The sequence below is a fragment of the Podarcis muralis genome, chromosome 1 (assembly GCF_964188315.1).
Source record: "Podarcis muralis chromosome 1, rPodMur119.hap1.1, whole genome shotgun sequence".
Lineage (NCBI taxonomy): Eukaryota > Metazoa > Chordata > Lepidosauria > Squamata > Lacertidae > Podarcis > Podarcis muralis.
In genome coordinates, this window is record NC_135655.1 from 105,587,704 (window position 1) to 105,607,165 (window position 19,462).

Below are 19,462 nucleotides of genomic sequence, written 5' to 3' on the forward strand. Positions count from 1 at the left end.
GGCAGCAGCAGGGGCCGAGCAACGGGAGCTTACCCCGTCGCGGGGATTTGAACCGCCGACCTTCTGATCAGCAAGCCCTAGGCTCTGTGGTTTAGACCACAGCGCCACGTTACTTGTACTCGAATGTGTGATTGCTCCTTAAGTAAAATAGGAAGAGTGTACAGATTTTTCAACCCTTGAGGTTACCAGTCATGGGTATATGCCCAGAGATTTGCTCCAAAAGAAGACAAGTCTTCAAAAACAAGAAATGTTTAGGACACATTCTTGCATTCTAAGGTGTTCTTGTGCAGTGGATGGGTGGAAGCAGAGGGAGGAGGGAATCTTCTCTTCTGCTGCAGCTCCTAGAGAAAGATGGCACCCTGTTTTGAAGGAGTGGATTTCCAAGGTACAATGGTGTGCAGGGAGCTGTAGAGGAAAGGGAGAGGTGGGACAGGGCCTTTCTGTGAGTTAGGATCCAAGCCACTGTCTTAATTTACTTTTTATGGGGGGGGGGATGTCGTTTCATGTTGCCAGGATTCCAGCTAGTCGTATGGGCAACTATCAGCCGTTAACAGATCTCCACAAAGCCACAAGAAAGATGGCAGAAGTACATGCAACAAATATATGTGCAGAATGAGACCCAGAAACTGCTTTAGAACAGACACAAGCAGATTGGAATAGACTTTACTAAACAAGACATCTGAATCAGTGCCTCGTGAAATACAACCAAATGAATTCTTACCAGGCGGTATAGAAAAAAAATATGTATTTTAAAACAATTACTTGATTTGACTGATGCTGAGATTTACTAAGGTGGTTTTACTAAGTTTTACTAAGGTGGTTTTACAGAGGTGGTTGCAGGTGGTCATATAATATTGTGGCTTTTGAAATAATGCAGAATAAAATATTTGTTCAGCTAAGTCTTCCTCTCACTGCACTGCCTTTTCTTGCCCATATTATGTGTCCCTCACAAGGTAAATAGCAGATTCCGGGGGACAGCAATTTTCATGGAAACCACAGAGCAAGGGCCCAAACATAACTCACTGGCGACTGCAATTTAAATAATAAAAATGAGGCCCTTTCATAGATTTAACGTATTATCAATGCCACAAAGGAGGAAAATACACAAATAACTTGTTCATTTTATCTACACAAGCGGGGGGTGGGGGGGGGTAGGCAGGGCAGGAAAATAAGTGTTCTTTCCAGAGGGATGGGATCTACAGTGAGGAATGTAAAATTATATTGTTTGTTTTAAGACAACACAGCATTATGGAAAAATACAGGCAATGCAAAGGAGTGCTTTGACCAATTGCTATAAAACTTTACAACATCTATGACTGTAAACCCTGCCAGTGCATTTGCAATATTACCTCTGGTATATGGTCAATTTTTTTTGCCTTTTATGATGCTGCCGGGTACCTTAGATTTTTGTTCTGGGCTTAATTAAAAGTGAGAATCTGTTTTCTGCGACAGTGACTCGCACTCAAATTTAAAAGGCATAAATTTTAAGATACAAGGGAATACTGGAGGTCGCAAGGAGAATAAAAGAACTCTAATAAAGCAGAAGTTTACACAAGGCAGATACAAAAGGGAAAAATCCCCACAAATACTGGACAGCCTGGCAGAAGATCAAACCATGGGTGCACTGCAGAAACAGGCATGTTGGTGTGTGTCTGTGTGTATTTACCACCCTTTTAAACATTTATCCCAGGATGCTTTCCAAAGCAAATTAAGAAAAACAGCATAAAGATATAGAATAATCAAACCAACAACAACAAAGATATAGGATCAACAAATGAATAACACATGGTGGCAATTTTAAAGCTAGTTAATAACCAACTGATGGGCCTTAAGACACGTGTAGGTATCACTATACCAGTGGAAAGGAGCTTTGTCAGTAGGGCTTTCAACCTGGCTAGTATATATGCCAAGAAAGAAAGAGCTCCACAGTCTTAAATATACCTCCACAGGCTTAAACATATCACCAGTAGAATGCCATTGGCAGTAAGGCTTGAAAGAGGGCAGGGTACTGAGGTCTAGGATCCACGGGATCAAACACCTCGCCCTCCGCCCCATTCTCTTAAAAAGGCCAAAATACTATGCTAGCTCTGCAGCTGCTGTAGCAATTTCCTCTCTCATTAATATCAATAGCAGGGGGAAATGGGGGAAGCCCAAAAATGTGACACCCCCCCCAAATTTCTGCCCTAACTGGACTGAGCCAGGAGGACTTAGGAAGTGGTGGCTCTTCCACCATGGGATCTCTCTCGTCACCATACCCTATGATATTTCCACCCTTTGCCCAATAGTGGCTGTGACAATGGGGTCTGGGCCACTGGGTTTATGCTTATGAGCAGGGGTGCCATCTTGCCCTCAGGATTGTGGGTGCCCGCCGCCACAACAATCCATGTCCGAGCCTCGCCCCCCCAGCCGAAAGGGTGCTTTGCTGGCTGGCTGCGGAGGGCAGAGCTGAACTGCTTCTCTCTCGGAGGCAGAGCTACTGCCGCCTGCTGGCTTTTCTCATACAGTGGTGCCTTGGGTTACAGACGCTTCAGGTTACAGACTCGGCTAAGCCAGAAATAGTACCTCAGGTTAAGAACTTTGCTTCAGGATGAGAACAGAAATCACGCAGCAGCGGCGCAGCAGCAATGGGAGGCCCCATTAGCTAAAGTGGTACCTCAGGTTAAGAACAGTTTCAGGTTAAGAACAGACCTCCGGAACGAATTAAGTTCTTAACCTGAGGTACCACTGTACTTTGTGGGTGCCCGGCCCCCACAGTTATATAAATGTGGGTTCCCAAGCAACCACAGCCCCTTGGGAGTTGGCTCCTAGGCTTATGAGACACAGTAGATCTTGCTTTTCCATGGTCTACCGTATAAAGAAATATTGCATGGCAAAGGTACAGTGTGCAGGGGGGAATAGTCATGGGGAGAGTCTGGGCAATAGATGCAATCTATTGGTGCATTTGTGCATGTCCTCAATACCTTACAGGAGGGCACACTGGGCAGAGAAGAATCACGCCGATTGGACTGCAGTGTAATTTATATTACCTGACTACCAAAATACTCGGCTTGCAAATAAATAGTGCCACTTCTTTGTGTTGCTCAAAGAAGGTGCTGTGCATCTTAAAGGCTCAGGAAAACACATTTGTTGGCTACACACAACCTGCAGGCCCTACTGCACTCCTTCCCCCCCTGAAGTCACGCTATTCTTTCACCATTGTGCTGGGGAAATGACATTTAATCATCTGCAGTGTTACTTACACCAACTTCAAATTAATAAAACATTCTTGGCTCTCGCACTCAATTTTATCGATTTTAAACGGTCAAAGTGTATACGCAGAACACTTAAAACTGAAAGATGGGTTTTGTTAAGTAAAACTAGGTCTGGAATCCCGCACGGCATGTTCAATAGGAAACGAGGTAATATAAATCTTTAGCAATGATGGAATATCCACAGCGCAAGAATCACCCGGGTGCTGTGAATTTAATTCTGCTTTCAAACTGCTTATTAGACAACTTGTGAAACCTGAGATACACTCCCATATTATGACTGCCTACAAAACTGCTGACAGAGCTGCTTAGTGATAAATGCATGTTTAACAACCTTTTGTTGTTTATTGATCCTCTGAGAATTGGGTTGGGTGGAACCTATAGCATAATGATAATATTTTGCTACGCAGTTTTATGCAAGTAAAATGAATTAAATTTGGTATTTGCTATTGTCTGGAATTTTAATGGCTAAAATAAGAGAGCTCGGGAGAGCCCCGAAAAAAATATAATCATGGCAACACAGCCCATACCATAAACCACTCAAATAGTCCATGGTTTCTCATGATACTACCAATACAGAAGGGAGGCCATAGTGAATGTCCTACTGGCGGGCATAGTCAGATGTACAGTGCCATCAGATTGCGCCTTCTCAGCACAACGGAATTTTCTCTCCAGGGAGTGTGAGTAGCCCCTTCATGAAATGGTTTGTATTGCTGTTATTTTAGCACATTTAGATTGCTTTCTAATTAATGTTTATCATAGGTGCCAATTCCCTGGGGCCCTGGGTGCCCCAGCACCCATAAAATTCCCCATAAATAGGCCAGGCACCCACAAATTTTGGTGCTATGGCAATGTATCCTGAATGGCAACCATGGCCCTGGGCACTCATGGTTGTGGGGCCAAGCTGACACACCTGATGTTTATTATCTATTTGCTTCTGTGGTTGTAAACGGGATTTTTTGTTGTTTAATGGATTTATTGCAAACCACCCTGGGATCGAAGGGTGGATAAACGATGGAATAAATAATAATTATCCCATTTCACTTTGCTCGTTATTTGTCATTTGCAACTGGAAAACTTGAGATATTGATTTAACACATACCATCCCTCTTTATAAACTCTGATGTTTCCTAAGGCACTATCTCATAGAAGGTTACCTCCACTTTTATTTAAAGTTACACACAAGAGTATGCACTGCACTGAGCAAAAGCAGGGAAACAGCAACATAGTGCAGGGCTCTGGCAATCTTTAATCTGGCCCTGTCTACACAATCCAAAAGCCTGCTTGAATAGGTACTTCAAACATGGTACTTCAAAAGGTATGAAACTCCCTTCCATTTTCAAAATTAAAGGTAATAATTTGGGGTGCTGTGTTGAACACATCTTTCACAGTTGCTAAATATTTTGTTTTAGTTCAGTTTAGTCCTTTCTGGAGTTCAGTGGTAAACCACCTGTTTTGCTTACAAATGGAACCAAGTTCAGTACCAGGCACCTGAAGTTAAAAAGTTCAAGTAGCAGGTGATGCAAAAGAGCCTCCTCCATCCAAGACCTTGAAGAGTCACTAGGAGTAAGAGTAGACTGGGGGTTTCTTTAAACATAATTGTCAGGGGCTCAGGAGCAGAGGCACAGGAAAGGGAGGAGATAGAGACCGAGGGGGAGGAATCCGAGGGAGAGGTTAGCGATGACAGCCGTCCGAGGTCTCTGAGTCTCTCCAGCGAATCAGAGGATTCACAGGAAGGGGCTCCCGTGGTCAGAGCAAGGGGGTTGCCAAGGGGAACACCCCAGGAAGGAGGGGCCAGAGGGGACTCAGAGAGCAGCAGTTGGAAATCGGGACCAGCTTCCCCACCAAAGAGCAGTAGGGGGGAGGAGTCCCAGGTATCGGCATCAGGCAGCTCTCTGTCAGCAGAAGGACATGAGTCAGGATTAGCCACGCCTGCATCAGAGAGCGAAGAAACGGTCGAAAGGAAGGTCAAAGACAGGGCGCGCGCGCCAAGTTCAAACGTACAAGAGGGTGGCGCAGTGAGCAGCCCGGATAGGGAGCCAGGTCCTAAAGCCCGCCGAAGGGAGGGGGAAGAGTCAGAGGGGTCCGCGTCCGAAGCGTCCAGGAAGGAAGGGACCCCGGGGGGTAGTAGGACCCAGAGGCGGAAGGAGAGACGGAAGAGGTGGAGTAAGGTCAAAGTCTTAAACTGGTGTACAGGGGGCGGAGACTCAGACGGAGCTTCGCCGGTCTAGTGTCTAGACGTAGAGACGCACGCTAGGGTTTGAAAATGGATACTGTACTTAAATAAAGACCTTTGTACATTACCGCTGGCTAGCGTTGGTCCTCTGTGAGCTGGGACCTGGAGGCAGTCTCTGACAATAATAATAATAATTTATTATTTGTACCCCGCCCATCTGGCTGGGTTTCCCCAGCCACTCTGGGCGGCTTCCAACAAAAGACCAAAAATACACTAAGATGTCACACATTAAAAACTTCCCTGAACAGGGCTGCCTTCAGATGTCTTCTGAATGTCAGGTAGTTGTTTATCTCTTTGACATCTGATGGGAGGGCGTTCCACAGGGCAGGCGCCGCTACCGAGAAGGCCCTCTGCCTGGTTCCCTGTAGCTGTGCTTCTCGCAATGAGGGAACCACCAGAAGGCCCTCGGCGCTGGACCTCAGCGTCCGGGCAGAACGATGGGGGTGGAGACGCTCCTTCAGGTATACTGAGCCGAGGCCGTTTACGAGCTAAAGCATTACTAGATTTCTCTTACAAGAGGACTCAGAAATAAATTCCACTTGCTCATGTTTCAGGCGAGGGAATTGGCATGCTACAGTTTGTTTCTTTTGAAATCCGAAAAGCTTCGCTGAATCAAATTTTATCTGTCTCATGCAATTTAAAAACATATCTGAATGGATTTTTCCTCTTGCTGCGTTTCACAACACTGACATAAATTCCTTTTAACTGCAAACTGTTTAGTTATATGTGATTTTGCTTTACTTAATCATCTCTATTTGCAATATGTCCAATTAGATTTTTTCAGAGAGATTTGATTTGGAAAAATAATAAGAATTTAAAGATGAAGTTGCAGACTTTTTAAATGCTGGCCTATGGATGTGTGATCATTAATAGCGCACACTGCAACTGGGCCAATTTGCTCTTATTTGTTTTATAGGCTGTTTTCATACAGTGTATCTCATAATTCTACCCACTGACAGCCTTCCTTAAAAAAAATCCAACAATGAAGCACTTTATTTAAATAAAATTAAGTATCATATTAAATAAGGGCCCAACCCTTAAATATTTTGCTGCAAATCTCATACCTCTAAAATTGATGGCACCAGTAAAACAAGAATGAAATAGGAATTGCTATATAAGCACTGTCAGTACAAGACTTGGACCCAAAGGTAAGCAGAGCGAAGGAAGCTCATGAAAGGAAACTTCCCCATCATTTCCTCTCCACTACAGCCACCTATATCCCTACCAAAGCTTTGGAGGGCCTTCAGATGTGGAACGCAGCATGGAACGTGGAACAGGGCATGGGGGATGTTGGTGAAGGTGGTGTTGTCCGAGCCTGTATCTCGTGCTCGATTTAGAAAGGAAGATCCCTTGTCTTTTGAGATTGCCTTTCAAAAGGGTCTGACAGAAGGTTAAAAGAGCTTAGAAGTAAATCCTGAAGGATATAAGGTATCTAACGAAGGAGGGCATGAGAAACTGCAATGCATAACTTGGAACAGATTCATTAATTTTACATTAATCAGGACAAAAGAAGGGTACAGTACAGCATGATGCTTTGAAAATAAGGTGGGAAGAAAATGCCATACCCTACCGAAATGCTGATGGCAAAACCCACCAGAGTTATAGTCCGATTCCTCAGGTGCAGGGGATGAGAAAAACAAACACCGCTTTGGAATATTATTCACAATGGTAGATCTGCCCCCATGATTTACAAATGGTTCATGTCTCCAGTGTCACTGTTCAAAAACTTTACACAGTTTATTAATTAGAACTTACAAATTGCTTTCATTTACATTATATAGGTAAGTGACCCCTGTGATCAGCTGCAGGTTTTCAAAACCTCCACTGGTGAAAGGCTTCTTCCTCGCTACTCTAAGGTTGCATATTCTATATTCTAATGCTTTTACATCAGGTCTAGGACCCCATAGTTTTGAGAGTGTTGTGTACGTTCTATGCCAAGCTTTGTCTCTTCTGCATACTAGGTCAGACTACACAGGCAGGCAGGCGGGCAATGCATCTGCATAATGAACCAAATAGTTACCTCCATACTATGGCAGTTTTCAGAATCCACAAAATAAGACCAACAAACCTAATGGAAAGTACTATATATACACTTAGGGAGAAATAAAACCACATTTTGCCACATAAAATTTAGAAGTATGAAATGACCTAACTGCAAAACACAGAGGAAGCAAATACATTTTCCCCATTCAACGTAAGATGATTTTGTGCCCTTGAAGTTATTTATCAATTCCGATTTAAAAAAAAATATATATATTGTAGATCGAGGAAAAGCTTCTATGCGAAGAACGGGGGGGGCTATCACCCCATTTCAGAATTGTGATTTATTATTATTTTTTCCCTGTACAAAGAACGAGGAAAATAATATCCCGTTTCAGAGTTTTGTACTCACCTCCGCTTTTTTGCGTGCCTCCATGGCTTTCATAAGCATCATATGCTGCCTTCTCCTTTCCCGTTCCTATTAGAGCAGATAAAATCAGAACAAAGCAGTACTCCCACCTCAGGCATCACATTTTTATTTTTATTTTCCAAAAAGCTCAACAGGACATGTTTAGCATTAATAGACAAGTCAGGGGTATATGCTAAATAAAAGACGAGAATAGCCAAGTTTGTGCATGTTTTAGTTCAGGTTTAGAAAGCAAATACAAGGACAACTGAAAGCAAAAAAGGTACAGCGATGAACATGGAGACAGTGTAAAACAGAAGCATACAGATTTACTTATGGTCAGTTGTGAGGCTCCTTCAGAAGCTGGCAGAAAAAAAAGCATAATGGTTGGCTGGAACAGGTCAGTTACCTTACATCTGCTATAACGGAAAGCCTGCAATTACTAATGGAGTGGCCAATTAAGCAAAAGACTGTTAATGCAGATACTTTGAAAAGTAATCAAAAGTGTTTCTTTTAAATTTTAAAAAATAAAATAAAAAGCATTTTGACTACATATTGGTAGTAAATATGTATCTCTGAATATAAAATTAAGGATGCAGTCAATGGGGACTGAAATCAAGCTGTCAGTTTTAAAACTAGTTTCAGATAAAACTAGTCATACACGAATAAGAATGCAATAAGCTGATCATGTTTACTGTTGCGCTTAGGTAAGACACAGAAGCCGCACCATAGATTAAGGATATTGTGTTGAGTCCTGGACTAAAACACAATGCAAAAGTGTACAAAACTTCAAGATTCATTATCGGGCCAAGATAATGTAGGTTTATTTTTATTTTTTTACGTTCTGAAGGACAGCATGCTCTTTAGTCCAATTCAGACTAAGTATTCCCAATTGTGCAATATTATTAAAAGTTTTGAAAAACAAAATTTCATTTGAAAAATGAAACAAATAGGATTCCCAGAATCAAATGCAGAAGGTGCCTAATGAAAATAGCTGGTAAAACCTAATATATGCCAAACACATAATTTTTTGAATTTGGCTCCAAATATGTACTGCGGTCCAACTTAGTACTATGGCAACAATAACCCTGATATCAAGGCAGCAGCCTTGCATAGAAGTCATAGGGGTCAATTTATATAATAAGGTAAGTCGTGTTGTTTTGCTTTTACAGACAAGACAAGCAGATGTATGCAATGCACTGTGCTGGAAAGCCATGCAGCAGTATGTAATATGACAGCAGCCAGTGCTACATTTTATGCATTGCTATGACAACCATATCACAACCAAATCACAATGCGGTGTTAGATGTACAAAAATAAACATACCCATACCATATCTAGTCTATGCCTCTCCAACTCCTGGTAGAAAGAGTTGGCACAATATTATGAAACAGAAATCACAAAGAGTCAAAAAACCACTTTATAAAATCCCCAAAAGTTCCCAATACCAAAGTAAAGCAAATTTACCCCATAAGGTGAAGGAAAACATTTAAGCAGAAATAAATATTTTTTAAAAATATATATATATTTTTAAAAAGTAAAGAAAATTTGAAGATTTGCCCTCCAAAATAGTTTAGCTATATTGCATTAAAATAGCATTTATTTTTCTCATTAAGTGTTCGGTACAAACCTGATGCTTCAGAAGAACAGCTTGCTGTCTTCTCATTTCCTTTTCCTTAAAAATATGAAAAAAGAAAATCAAATATATGATAAATGACTCTTTCCCCCACCCCACCATCATGTAGGTTTTTCATATTCTTTAGTGCCCATTTTTCTGTCCGCCCCGCCCCCCCCGTAATAACCTGAATCAGCGTATTGGATACCTTGAAAACAGAATGAATGGAAGAGGCACTGGAATGAATATTAAGTCATGTCAAGATCAGGAGTAAGATTACTGTACATGCTTTCCAAATGCTTCAGGTCAATGATCAAGTATGATTTTCATATTTTATGCAACACAGAAGTTGTATGCAATTATCAACCAAATCCTGGTTCCAAACTTACTGCTTGGTTCTCGGAAAGAACCCTAGTTCAGGTTAGAAACGCAAGGGGTCCCTTGTGAATGCACAGCTCCTTCTATGAGCAGAGCGGTAAATTTGGACTCAAACCAGGATCCATCCCAAGAGCTGCAGGTGCTTCTGTTTGCACAAAGAGGAGTAGCCGACCCTGTCCCTGCTACAGCCTCTCAGATGCTGCATCTGACCTGAAAGAGGGGTTCGCACTGCTTGGGACAGAAATTAAACTAAGGGGTTGGGAAGGTGAAACCCCTAAATCCTTGGTGTGCAGTGCAGATAGATCATAGCACTTTGATACACTGGCCTTGGTGGTTTTTCATTTAAACCATCGGTGCTGCTCCCCAAGAAAATATCCAGAACTAGTACATGCATTTTTCAATTACTTTTGACTACATACACACAAACTGTGTATCAGGTAAGCTTACAAATGTAGTGATATTTTTCTAAACACTTCATGTACACATACAAAACATACAGAGACACAGACACATATGCATAAAGAATAAAAGATACTGGATACATTCCGACAATCTATTTCTGTTACATTTTTGAGACAATATCATTTGCTTATGTGTTCAATCATACAGTCGTGTGTGTGTGTGTGTGTGTTTGGAAGATAAAAACTCTGGTGCTTATCTAAACTAACCTTTATTCGTTTCTCGGCCTCCAATAATTTGGCATTTGCTGCTTCTTCCTTCTTTTTCTTTTTTGCCTGTGCATGCAAAACAGGTCCCAAGGTCATGCAATGGCACCACTACAACTTGAAAGTAATCTCAGACTAGAACAAAAGCGTCATGCCTCACAAGGTGCGAAACAATACCACACATAACAGATTTCTTCCTCAGTACGTTCTGCATTGTGAAAAACTCATGAGTTTTGGTGGTAGAGGGAGTGGAAATGTACAATTAAGGGACACTTTATATATCAAAATGAAAATGTAAAACATTACTGGTGAGGACTGAACTTTCATTACTTTTCTTCTAAAATAGCAGGGTTTGGGGGGGGGGAATCATTGGTTGATAATTTAAAGCTTTCTAGTGATTGAATATACCTAATCTGTAGACATAATTTCGAGAACTTAATTAAAGCCAGGGGTAAGGAACTGCTTACTGGCACATTATCAGAACATTACTCCCTGCTTAATGTATTAAAGAACTAGTATGACAACTAAGAATAAAAAGAAATCTGTTGCCAGACAGATCAGAAACTGAGATTTGAAATAGAAATCTTAAATTTAAATTCCCTCTGACATACTTTATACATGGCATGGATACATTATACAAACCAACTGTTTACGAAACAGAGACTAAGAAATCTTTTGAAAGTATAAACATGCACACTTTTTAAGATTAGAAACATGCTGTTCAAATGTCAGCTTCAAAGGTGCTTTCTTAATCCTTGTTGCTTGTTCTGATAGTTCAATCAAATCTTTTTATTTCTCTTTTCTGTCTTTGCATTTTAACTTATTGAACACCTATAGAGTTGGGTCCAGAGTTTATGTTCTGCAAAGGGATTCTTCCGTTTGCAGATGGGGCTGCAATCCCGTGGAGGCTCCTGCTAGAGCAAGGAAAATAGACGATTTTCACCAATTCTCCCTCCTCCTGCACTCTCTAGCATCACCTCCCATGTTCTGTTCAGTCCCTCAAACCTCCAGAACATTTTTCAGAAGACACAAGGAGCTGCAGAGAGAAGGCAGAATCTCTGATAATCTTTCCCTCCCCTCCCAACCCTTTCTCCAGCAGGAGCATCCCACCTGCAGAGTTCTGCTCACAGAAATTCTGGATTCAACCCACAGTGTTTTAGGTACATCTCACGCTCTAGAAGAATCCCAAAGAGTACTTATACACTAATGTGTTTATTACTGAAGTCCAATTCATCAGATGTAAAATGAATTTGGTGCACATGATAAAATGAACCCAAGTCTTGAACTTGTTCGTCTTTTATGTGCTGCAGAACACTTTGCTGTTTTGGGTCAAACATAGCTACTACTCCCATGGATATCCAGGATGCATGCGCTTCCCTAAAATGTGCATGATCAAATGGTTTTACTGATGTACCAGACTTAGGAATTTGCAGGTTTAGAGCCATAGTTTAAGGATGGATTGGGATTTTTATTTTATTTTATGACAGACAGTGTGACACTCTGATACAACACTTGATGAATTCCTCTAACAGACTCTTCCTTGCATATTCCACTAAAAGCTGGCTTCATTGAACTGGTTATACCTCTAATATTTGCTGAGCCCGAAGTTCTTTTTCAATTCTGATTTGCTGAATTCTCTTAATCTTTTCCTACAAGAAGAAAAGCTTTCATTTATTTTAAGCAGAAGTAATAGCGGATCATATCCTCTACAGCCCACCCATCCAATCCTGTTTCCAGGATGTGACAACATACCACATTCTGTCAGGCTTCACTAGATAAGCCAGGCTTGATTTAATGTGCTTTGAACTAGCAGTGCAATGGCAAGGGCCATACACCTGCGACATGAAGGGTGCAAAGGATGAACATTTTGCTCCAGCTGGTTAGGGATTTGCAGGCACTTGTGGTAACAATGTGGTATTAAATATCTCAAAGGGCTCATCCAGACTTCCACTTGTCATGTCATCATCATCGTCCTGTCGTTCCCCCCCGAAAACCCGGGGGCCTAGAACTTCATCTTTTGTCATCACTATCTGCCTCAGTTCATCAAACTCCCTGCAAAAAGTTAGTTCAGGCAGTGGGGTCTGACCTATATCTTCTGCTGTGATAATAGATGCAAACAATTCATTTAGCTTATCTGCAATCTCCTCATCCTCCCTTAGCACACCTTTAATCCCTTGTCATCTGAAGGTCCAACTGCCTCCCTAGCTGGTCTCCTGCTACTAATGTATTTAAATAATTTGTTGTTGTTGTTTTTATGTTTTATTTTATAGCATATTAACCATTGAATCCTATATGCTTCTGCTCAGTGGGGCTTACTTGCGTATATTATTGCAGTCTGAAAGTTTGTTTTAATGAGCAGCCCCATTTTGTTTAATTATCCTAGCATGGATTACTGAAATTCATCATAACATTTCCCGTAATTTTCTTTCAACTGCACTTCCCAATATGTTGCATGCAAATGGAAATCAACTACCTGAGACAATTGTTGAAATATATTATGCATTTATAGCAAGCATCTTATAAAGACAAATATATAATTAAATCCTGTGTATGCCTACTCAGAAAAAAATCCCACTGAGTTCAGTGAGGCGTATTCCCAGGTAAGTGTGTATATGTTCATTTATGGACAATACAGCCTATTGACTTCCACAAGACTAACTTCTGAGTTGGCATGCACAGAACTGGGCTGTAAATTTCCTCATTTCACATTCATGGTATATTGTGCCTTCATACTGCCCAGGTCCAGTGTTAAGGATTCCTGTTAAAAACTGTACAACCTATTTTACAACCTTAAGGTGCTAACTGTAAATTGCTGTTAATAACAGCGGCATAAATGAAGACCAGAATCTAATACTACTAATACTTACCAAAAATATAAATTTAACATAATGCATTTAAGATCAGGGTGAAACTGGAAAGGTCTCTCAGATAAAACTCGATGGAACGAACACGGTAAAAGTATCATTCATGCTTTGTCTGACATTGCAGTTTGCTTAATGGTTTATTAGCCTGCTCGTGCCTTCCGTCAGATAAAACCAGAGTGATTCAGTCTTTTGTCACAGCTAACTTACAGTTAAAGAAGACTCTGTTTTGGCAGAAATCCCAGACCAGACCTTCAGATTCTAATGAGTTTGTCATATGATCCATTACCAAATATATTTAGCAAGAAAAGCCTTTAAACATGGCTGCCGACATTTTGACCATTTCTGCTCCCCCTGCCCTTTAACATCAACTTGATCTGTAAACATTCATCAGCAGGTGATGTATATCCATGTTTGAAAAGCAGAACCAGCAGGTTTCTTGGTATTAAGCTGTGTGTGAGTCTTTTTAAAATTTATAGTTCATCAAGCTACCAAAGGACAGAGAAGCAGAACAGGCTAGGTTTTCAGCTCACAGTCCTGCTTAAACACATACATGCCATCAGAATAACGTATCTGGTAATGCTTACGGCTGAAACCCAAAAGGCATAAATTACCTGCTGTTTCATTATTTTTATCTGCTCTTTTTGCTTTCTTTTTTCTTCTGCAGCCATAATAGCTGTGAGTGAGAAAGAAAGAAAAAAAATGTCAGCAGTAAATAAGTGCAGAATAATGGAAAACTAATATCTATGGATTCAAAAATTCATCTGCGAGAGTCTGCAAGGTTCTTAGAAGTTTAGTACTTACCTTGCTGTTTTTTTGCTTCTTTGGCAGCTCGGGCCTGTTCTTGCTTCTGAAGTTTTCTCAAAAGCTTGATTTGCGCTGCTTGCCTAGCAATTTCTGAAACACAAAGAGAAAAAATAATAATAAAATAAAAATACTAAGGGTACAATAAATATTTCTTATTAACACAAGGTCAATCTTGCATGGATCAAAGAAAATATGGAAGAAGTCTGTGTTTGCTTTGTGTGCATTTAGCCTAGAAGTGTCTGATTTGAGGATTTCCTTACCCCATGATTTCATTCAAAGAACTTTTGTGTTGTTAATACCTCAGTGTATCTTGAAGGAAGAGGATTAGGTGTAAAAGTGTGTGTGTCTCTGTGGGTATATATGCGTATACACACACACCTCAAGGCATCATGCAATTCCCTTTTTAGGGAGCAGGGTGGGCAAATGAAAAAGTATTACAATAATAATGACTGTCATCTCGGATGCTAAAAGATCAATGAGGGGATTCTTTTTAAGTGGAAGTGCCTCCTTCCCATTTAAAGCTCAGTGAGGGAATTTATCAGAATGCAGAGGCTGAAATTCAGCTTCCATATGCAGTGGATTCATAATCACCACACTAAAAAAAAAAAGATTCTGAAACAGCAGCAGGGACCTTATGGCCCTATAGATTTCGTTGGCTTCCAATTTCTAGCAGCTTTAGCTGCTTCAGCCAGCGTGGCCAACAGGCAGGATGATGGGAGTTGCAGTTCAGCAACATCAACACAGGTTTCCCCATCCCTATTAGAAATGTACCTAAAATGCAAAATTCCTCCCGGGTGGGCATGTAGGACCCCCAAGAGAGGACATGTCTGGGAATTCTCAGATGGATGGCAACGACAGCATGTGCTGTACTTGACAGGAGCCTTTCCACCCAGCAGAAGCTGGTAGAGCAGTTCATTGCTAGCAACCACTAGCTGCCACTTCAGGGACGGCCAAATTCCTGTATTTACCAGAAACTACATACACGGGTGGCGCTGTGGTCTAAACCACAGAGCCTAGCGCTTGCCGATCAGAAGGTCGGCGGTTCGAATCCCCGCGACGGGGTGAGCTCCCGTTGCTCGGTCCCTGCTCCTGCCAACCTAGCAGTTCGAAAGCACGTCAAAGTGCAAGTAGATAAATAGGTAAGGAAGGTAAACGGCGTTTCCGTGCGCTGCTCTGGTTCGCCAGAAGCGGCTTAGTCATGCTGGCCACATGACCCGGAAGCTGTACGCCGGCTCCCTCGGCCAGTAAAGCGAGAAGATTGCCGCAACCACAGAGTCGTCCGCGACTGGACCTAACGGTCAGAGGTCCCTTTACCTTTTACATACAGAAATAGTAGTGAAGGCAGTGGGAACCTCAACCAACGCCATGCAAGTATGCAACTGTGCATTAGCCAGCTGCCTACGCTACAAGGAAGGCCAGCTATTTGGTCAGTAACTGAATAGCATGTTGCTGCAAGCTGAAATACATCCCTTGCTTCCATAGACATCTCACAAGGTTTTCTAGTAGCGACAGGAATTAACCTTTCCCCTTCACCCACACTGGAGATTTCTGCCCTGCTGCTCCTACTAGAACTGCTGGGCTTGGGGGGGGGGGGGTAATAAAAGCAACAATTGTGAAGGGAGAGTTGCAAAAACTACAATTATACATGAAATATTTATACACAGAACAGCACAATCTACACGACAAGTTATCTTACAAAAAAAAAAAAAAAGACTAGAATTACTGGCAGAATAGTTATGTCACAGAGGCACCTACTTTGGAATCTATACAAATGTGCCAGTTTATGGAATCAGGAGCCATTGAAACGAGACTATTCAGAAGGTTGGCATGTCCTCTAAAGCATGTGCCAAAGACTAGGATAATTATCCTCCTTCCGTAAGTGTTATGAGCTTGAACTCAGCTCTGTGGTGTTCACCACATTCCGAGGCACTTATGTAAATATACAAGGAGCACAAATACTGATGACAACCATTTCCTGCCCCCACCCCCAGGATGAAGGTAAAGTTCCTTCCATTCTTTTGAAGCTATCCACAGAAATTCTCTCATTTGGGGTAATGACAAGGCAGTTGAGAGCATTATATTGCGAAGTAAGTAGTTTTGTAGTCTTCTAGACTGCCAAATATTCTGCTTGCTACTCCCCCTCTCCCCTGAGGAGTCAATTATCTCTAAAGGGTGAGTATAATAATAAAGTTTTTCATTATCATTGTCCTAAGTAAGGTTTTGTGCCAGGGATAGCAAGCTTTCAAGAACATTCTGCTGAATAGATGTGCACACTGTGCAAGAGGCGCATTTACACCTTGGTCATATGCAATGCCTATGTGTGTGTGTCATCAATTTCCCCAAGTAAATTATTGTATGACCAGTTTCTGGCATCCCTGAACATTTAGGGAGTTACTCTTTATGACACTAGATGAAACAAGACTGGGAAGTCTTTTGAGAAATAATGTATTGGTAACCTGGAGTTTTGCAAGCTCAAACCGTGTCATAAATGACAAAGCTTTCCAGATTGCAGAACTGAATGCTTTATAATTAGGTAAATTGGATATACACACAATCCAAAATGTGTGTATGTGTGTGTAAGCCAAGTTACAAGGAAGTGGCTGATGGATGTAATAGTGGAAAACTGATTGGAATGGTTATTGTAAAATATGCATGGAAAGAGGAGAAGGGAAGTCAATGGATATTTTAAAGTTTGTAACATGTTTAATTGAAACTGTAAAACAAAAAAAAATAATAAAAATTATTTTATTTTTAAAAAGGAAGTGGAATGTGGAAGAAAAGACAGGAGCCTACAGCTCACATTGTTTTAAAAATATAAACAGAAGAATAGGTAGGGAGGAATTTTAAGCATGTTTACTGAATCATGTATTCACCATAGGAATACTGCAGATGGGAATTTATTTAGGATCAGAATGTGTACCAGAAAAATAATAATAAAAATGGCTGAACCAATAACAGTGTAGGAAACAGTCATAATGCTAGAATAATTTATAATAGCAATTTTGTCACAGAGATAAAAACATGACTCTTGATTAAATGACAGCATAGGGCCTTTATCAGGTGACACACACAAAGAGACACACTTCATCTATAAAGAAAAGAGAATTGTTTCTCCCAAGGCCAACATTCGAATAGATTTTCACATTATGGCCACCCTAAATCAGGAAAATATGTGTGAATTGCATTTACATATTATTACCACTACTAATAAAAATAATGATAATAAATTAAAATTCTATACCACCCTTCATCAAAAGATCACACAAAAATACATACCATAATAGCAAACGAAAACAAAACCTCCACAGGTATTTATTAAAATTCATACATGGGACATATGCCAAGTACTTGCCAAGAAACAGGACTGAAGGAACAATTAATTGTATCCCATCCTCCTTTGTCCTTTGGTGGCATTTAACCACGCTTCCCTCAGAATAGACCCACTAAGATTAATAAAGTTAGCTCCACTAATTTTAATGGTTCTACTCTGAGTAAACCTCAGTTTAATACCACCCTTTGTGTATAATTTGCTTCTGGTGAAGCCAAATATTTTATAATTTTGACTAATCAGAATTCTCCCGTGTTTTGGAAGTAATAATATATTCTGTTCTTATTTGCTGATAGTATGAAAATGACAAACTCTTAAACAAACAGATAAAACCTTTTGTGGATGTGTAACACAGGCAGACTGTAGGGGAGTAGGGGGCTGGATTAAGTGGCGGTATCCCCAGATCTCCCAGTTCTTCTGACCTCCTGCTGGCCACCAAATGGGCAGACAGGAGCCCTACTAACACAGGCCAGTAGAGAGCCCCAAAACTGGGACATTTCAAAGGAATATTTTGGAGCTTGAGTGAACACAATACAAAACCCAAAAGGCTTCTTTGCTTATTGAATATAAATTGTCTGCAGGTACCTTTTACTACGCGTTGGGAGAAGTTATAATAAAGTCCTTACCTTGGGCTTGTAACTTTCTTAACAGCTTAGCATCTGTGTTGTCAAGAAACTCAGTGCTACCAACATTTGGAGGTCGACCTTTGCGACGCCTCATTTTCGATTCCTCTTTCGCGCGCTGTCTCTCTGGATTCGGCGGCCGCCCTCTACGTCCTTCCATAGCTCTGATACGAGGAAGGACTTCCTCTTCTTTCAGCAAACACCACTGCATCCCCTTTGTAATTAATATATTTCACAGGAAGTCATTATAAATGCAAAATGGAGAACAACAAAAATGTGCACTCAACTGACATGTAAAAACGCACACCGAAGCATATGTCTATATATCTGTGTGAGAGCTGCAAGCTTGAACTGATCAAACTGGCAGATTAATCAATTTAGGCTTTAATTGCGGCCTAGAATTTTCTCCCCACTCCACCCCGCATGGAAGTTGCCCAGCTCTCCACTTCTCTCCCATTGACACCAATGAAAGTGAAACGTATTGTTGTTTTTTCCATTACATAGCAGCTGTATCTCTTGGCTGTTTTTAAAGGTGTCCTGGGGGATGAGGGGTCTTGTGATCCACTCCCCACCCTCACTCCCACCAGTGGAACACTGTCAGGAAGTAGGTACATCTTTGCCAGCAAAACTCTGTAGGCAAACCAGGGTCTTTTCTGGGGAATTAGCTGCTGTCCTGCCAGCAACACTTATATACATTTAAAGGCCCCTCGGCTAGCATTGGAGTATAAACCTGATTCAGCATATATCTCAAGCCCCTTCGCATCCTTGTACTCTTATTTAAGTTCATTCATGAAGTTCTGAATAGCTTGTTTACAAATGAAATTACTTGGCAGTAATTAGTATTTAATGAAAGCGATTAGCTGTTGCTAACACATCACTGTTGCATTGTCTTTGCTCTGTTTTGTCTAATTATTCCATTTGGAAGGGTACATTGAGACAAAAGGCGAATATGTTTGCTAACAACGAAGTCTCAAATTCTTTGGTCAGCATGATGAAACTATCTTTGATAATTTGTACTTGGGACATTCTTACAATCAATTCACACTGAAACTCATTATTGCCTTACAGTCTTCTCAGAAACATGTTCATCTATGGAAATCAGTTTCTACCTACCATAAAAAAACATTTTTAACTGATCTGAAATTTTCAATTTATTTTAATCCCTTCTTCTCACTATCTCATTCTGTGGAAACCTCAGGATTTCTGCTGAGAATGATTCCATTTGCTTACATTTCACCATGTGGCATCTGTACCCTCCATATCCTAAATTCCTGTAGCTTTCAAACACAGCCTTTAGTTTAGGAACAGCTTGCAT

The 19,462-nt window shown here is 40.9% G+C and overlaps 1 protein-coding gene across 22 annotated transcripts in view; it reads right to left on the minus strand.

The window, feature by feature from the left end:
- BAZ2B (bromodomain adjacent to zinc finger domain 2B) overlaps positions 1-19,462 on the minus strand; it is a 190,491-nt gene that overhangs the window by 30,178 nt on the left and 140,851 nt on the right. For 12 of the 22 annotated variants that reach the window (XM_077936471.1, XM_077936459.1, XM_077936486.1 and 9 more), the window contains 8 exons: positions 18,151-18,361; positions 14,194-14,286; positions 14,004-14,065; positions 12,112-12,177; positions 10,532-10,597; positions 9,501-9,545; positions 9,197-9,229; positions 7,877-7,942 (listed from right to left, as the gene is read on the minus strand). In XM_077936471.1, the coding sequence (XP_077792597.1) occupies positions 7,877-7,942; positions 9,197-9,229; positions 9,501-9,545; positions 10,532-10,597; positions 12,112-12,177; positions 14,004-14,065; positions 14,194-14,286; positions 18,151-18,361 (642 nt within the window). The remainder of the gene's footprint in view (positions 1-7,876; positions 7,943-9,196; positions 9,230-9,500; positions 9,546-10,531; positions 10,598-12,111; positions 12,178-14,003; positions 14,066-14,193; positions 14,287-18,150; positions 18,362-19,462) is intronic. The other 10 variants (XM_028746660.2, XM_028746713.2, XM_028746720.2 and 7 more) reach the window with 5 other exon arrangements.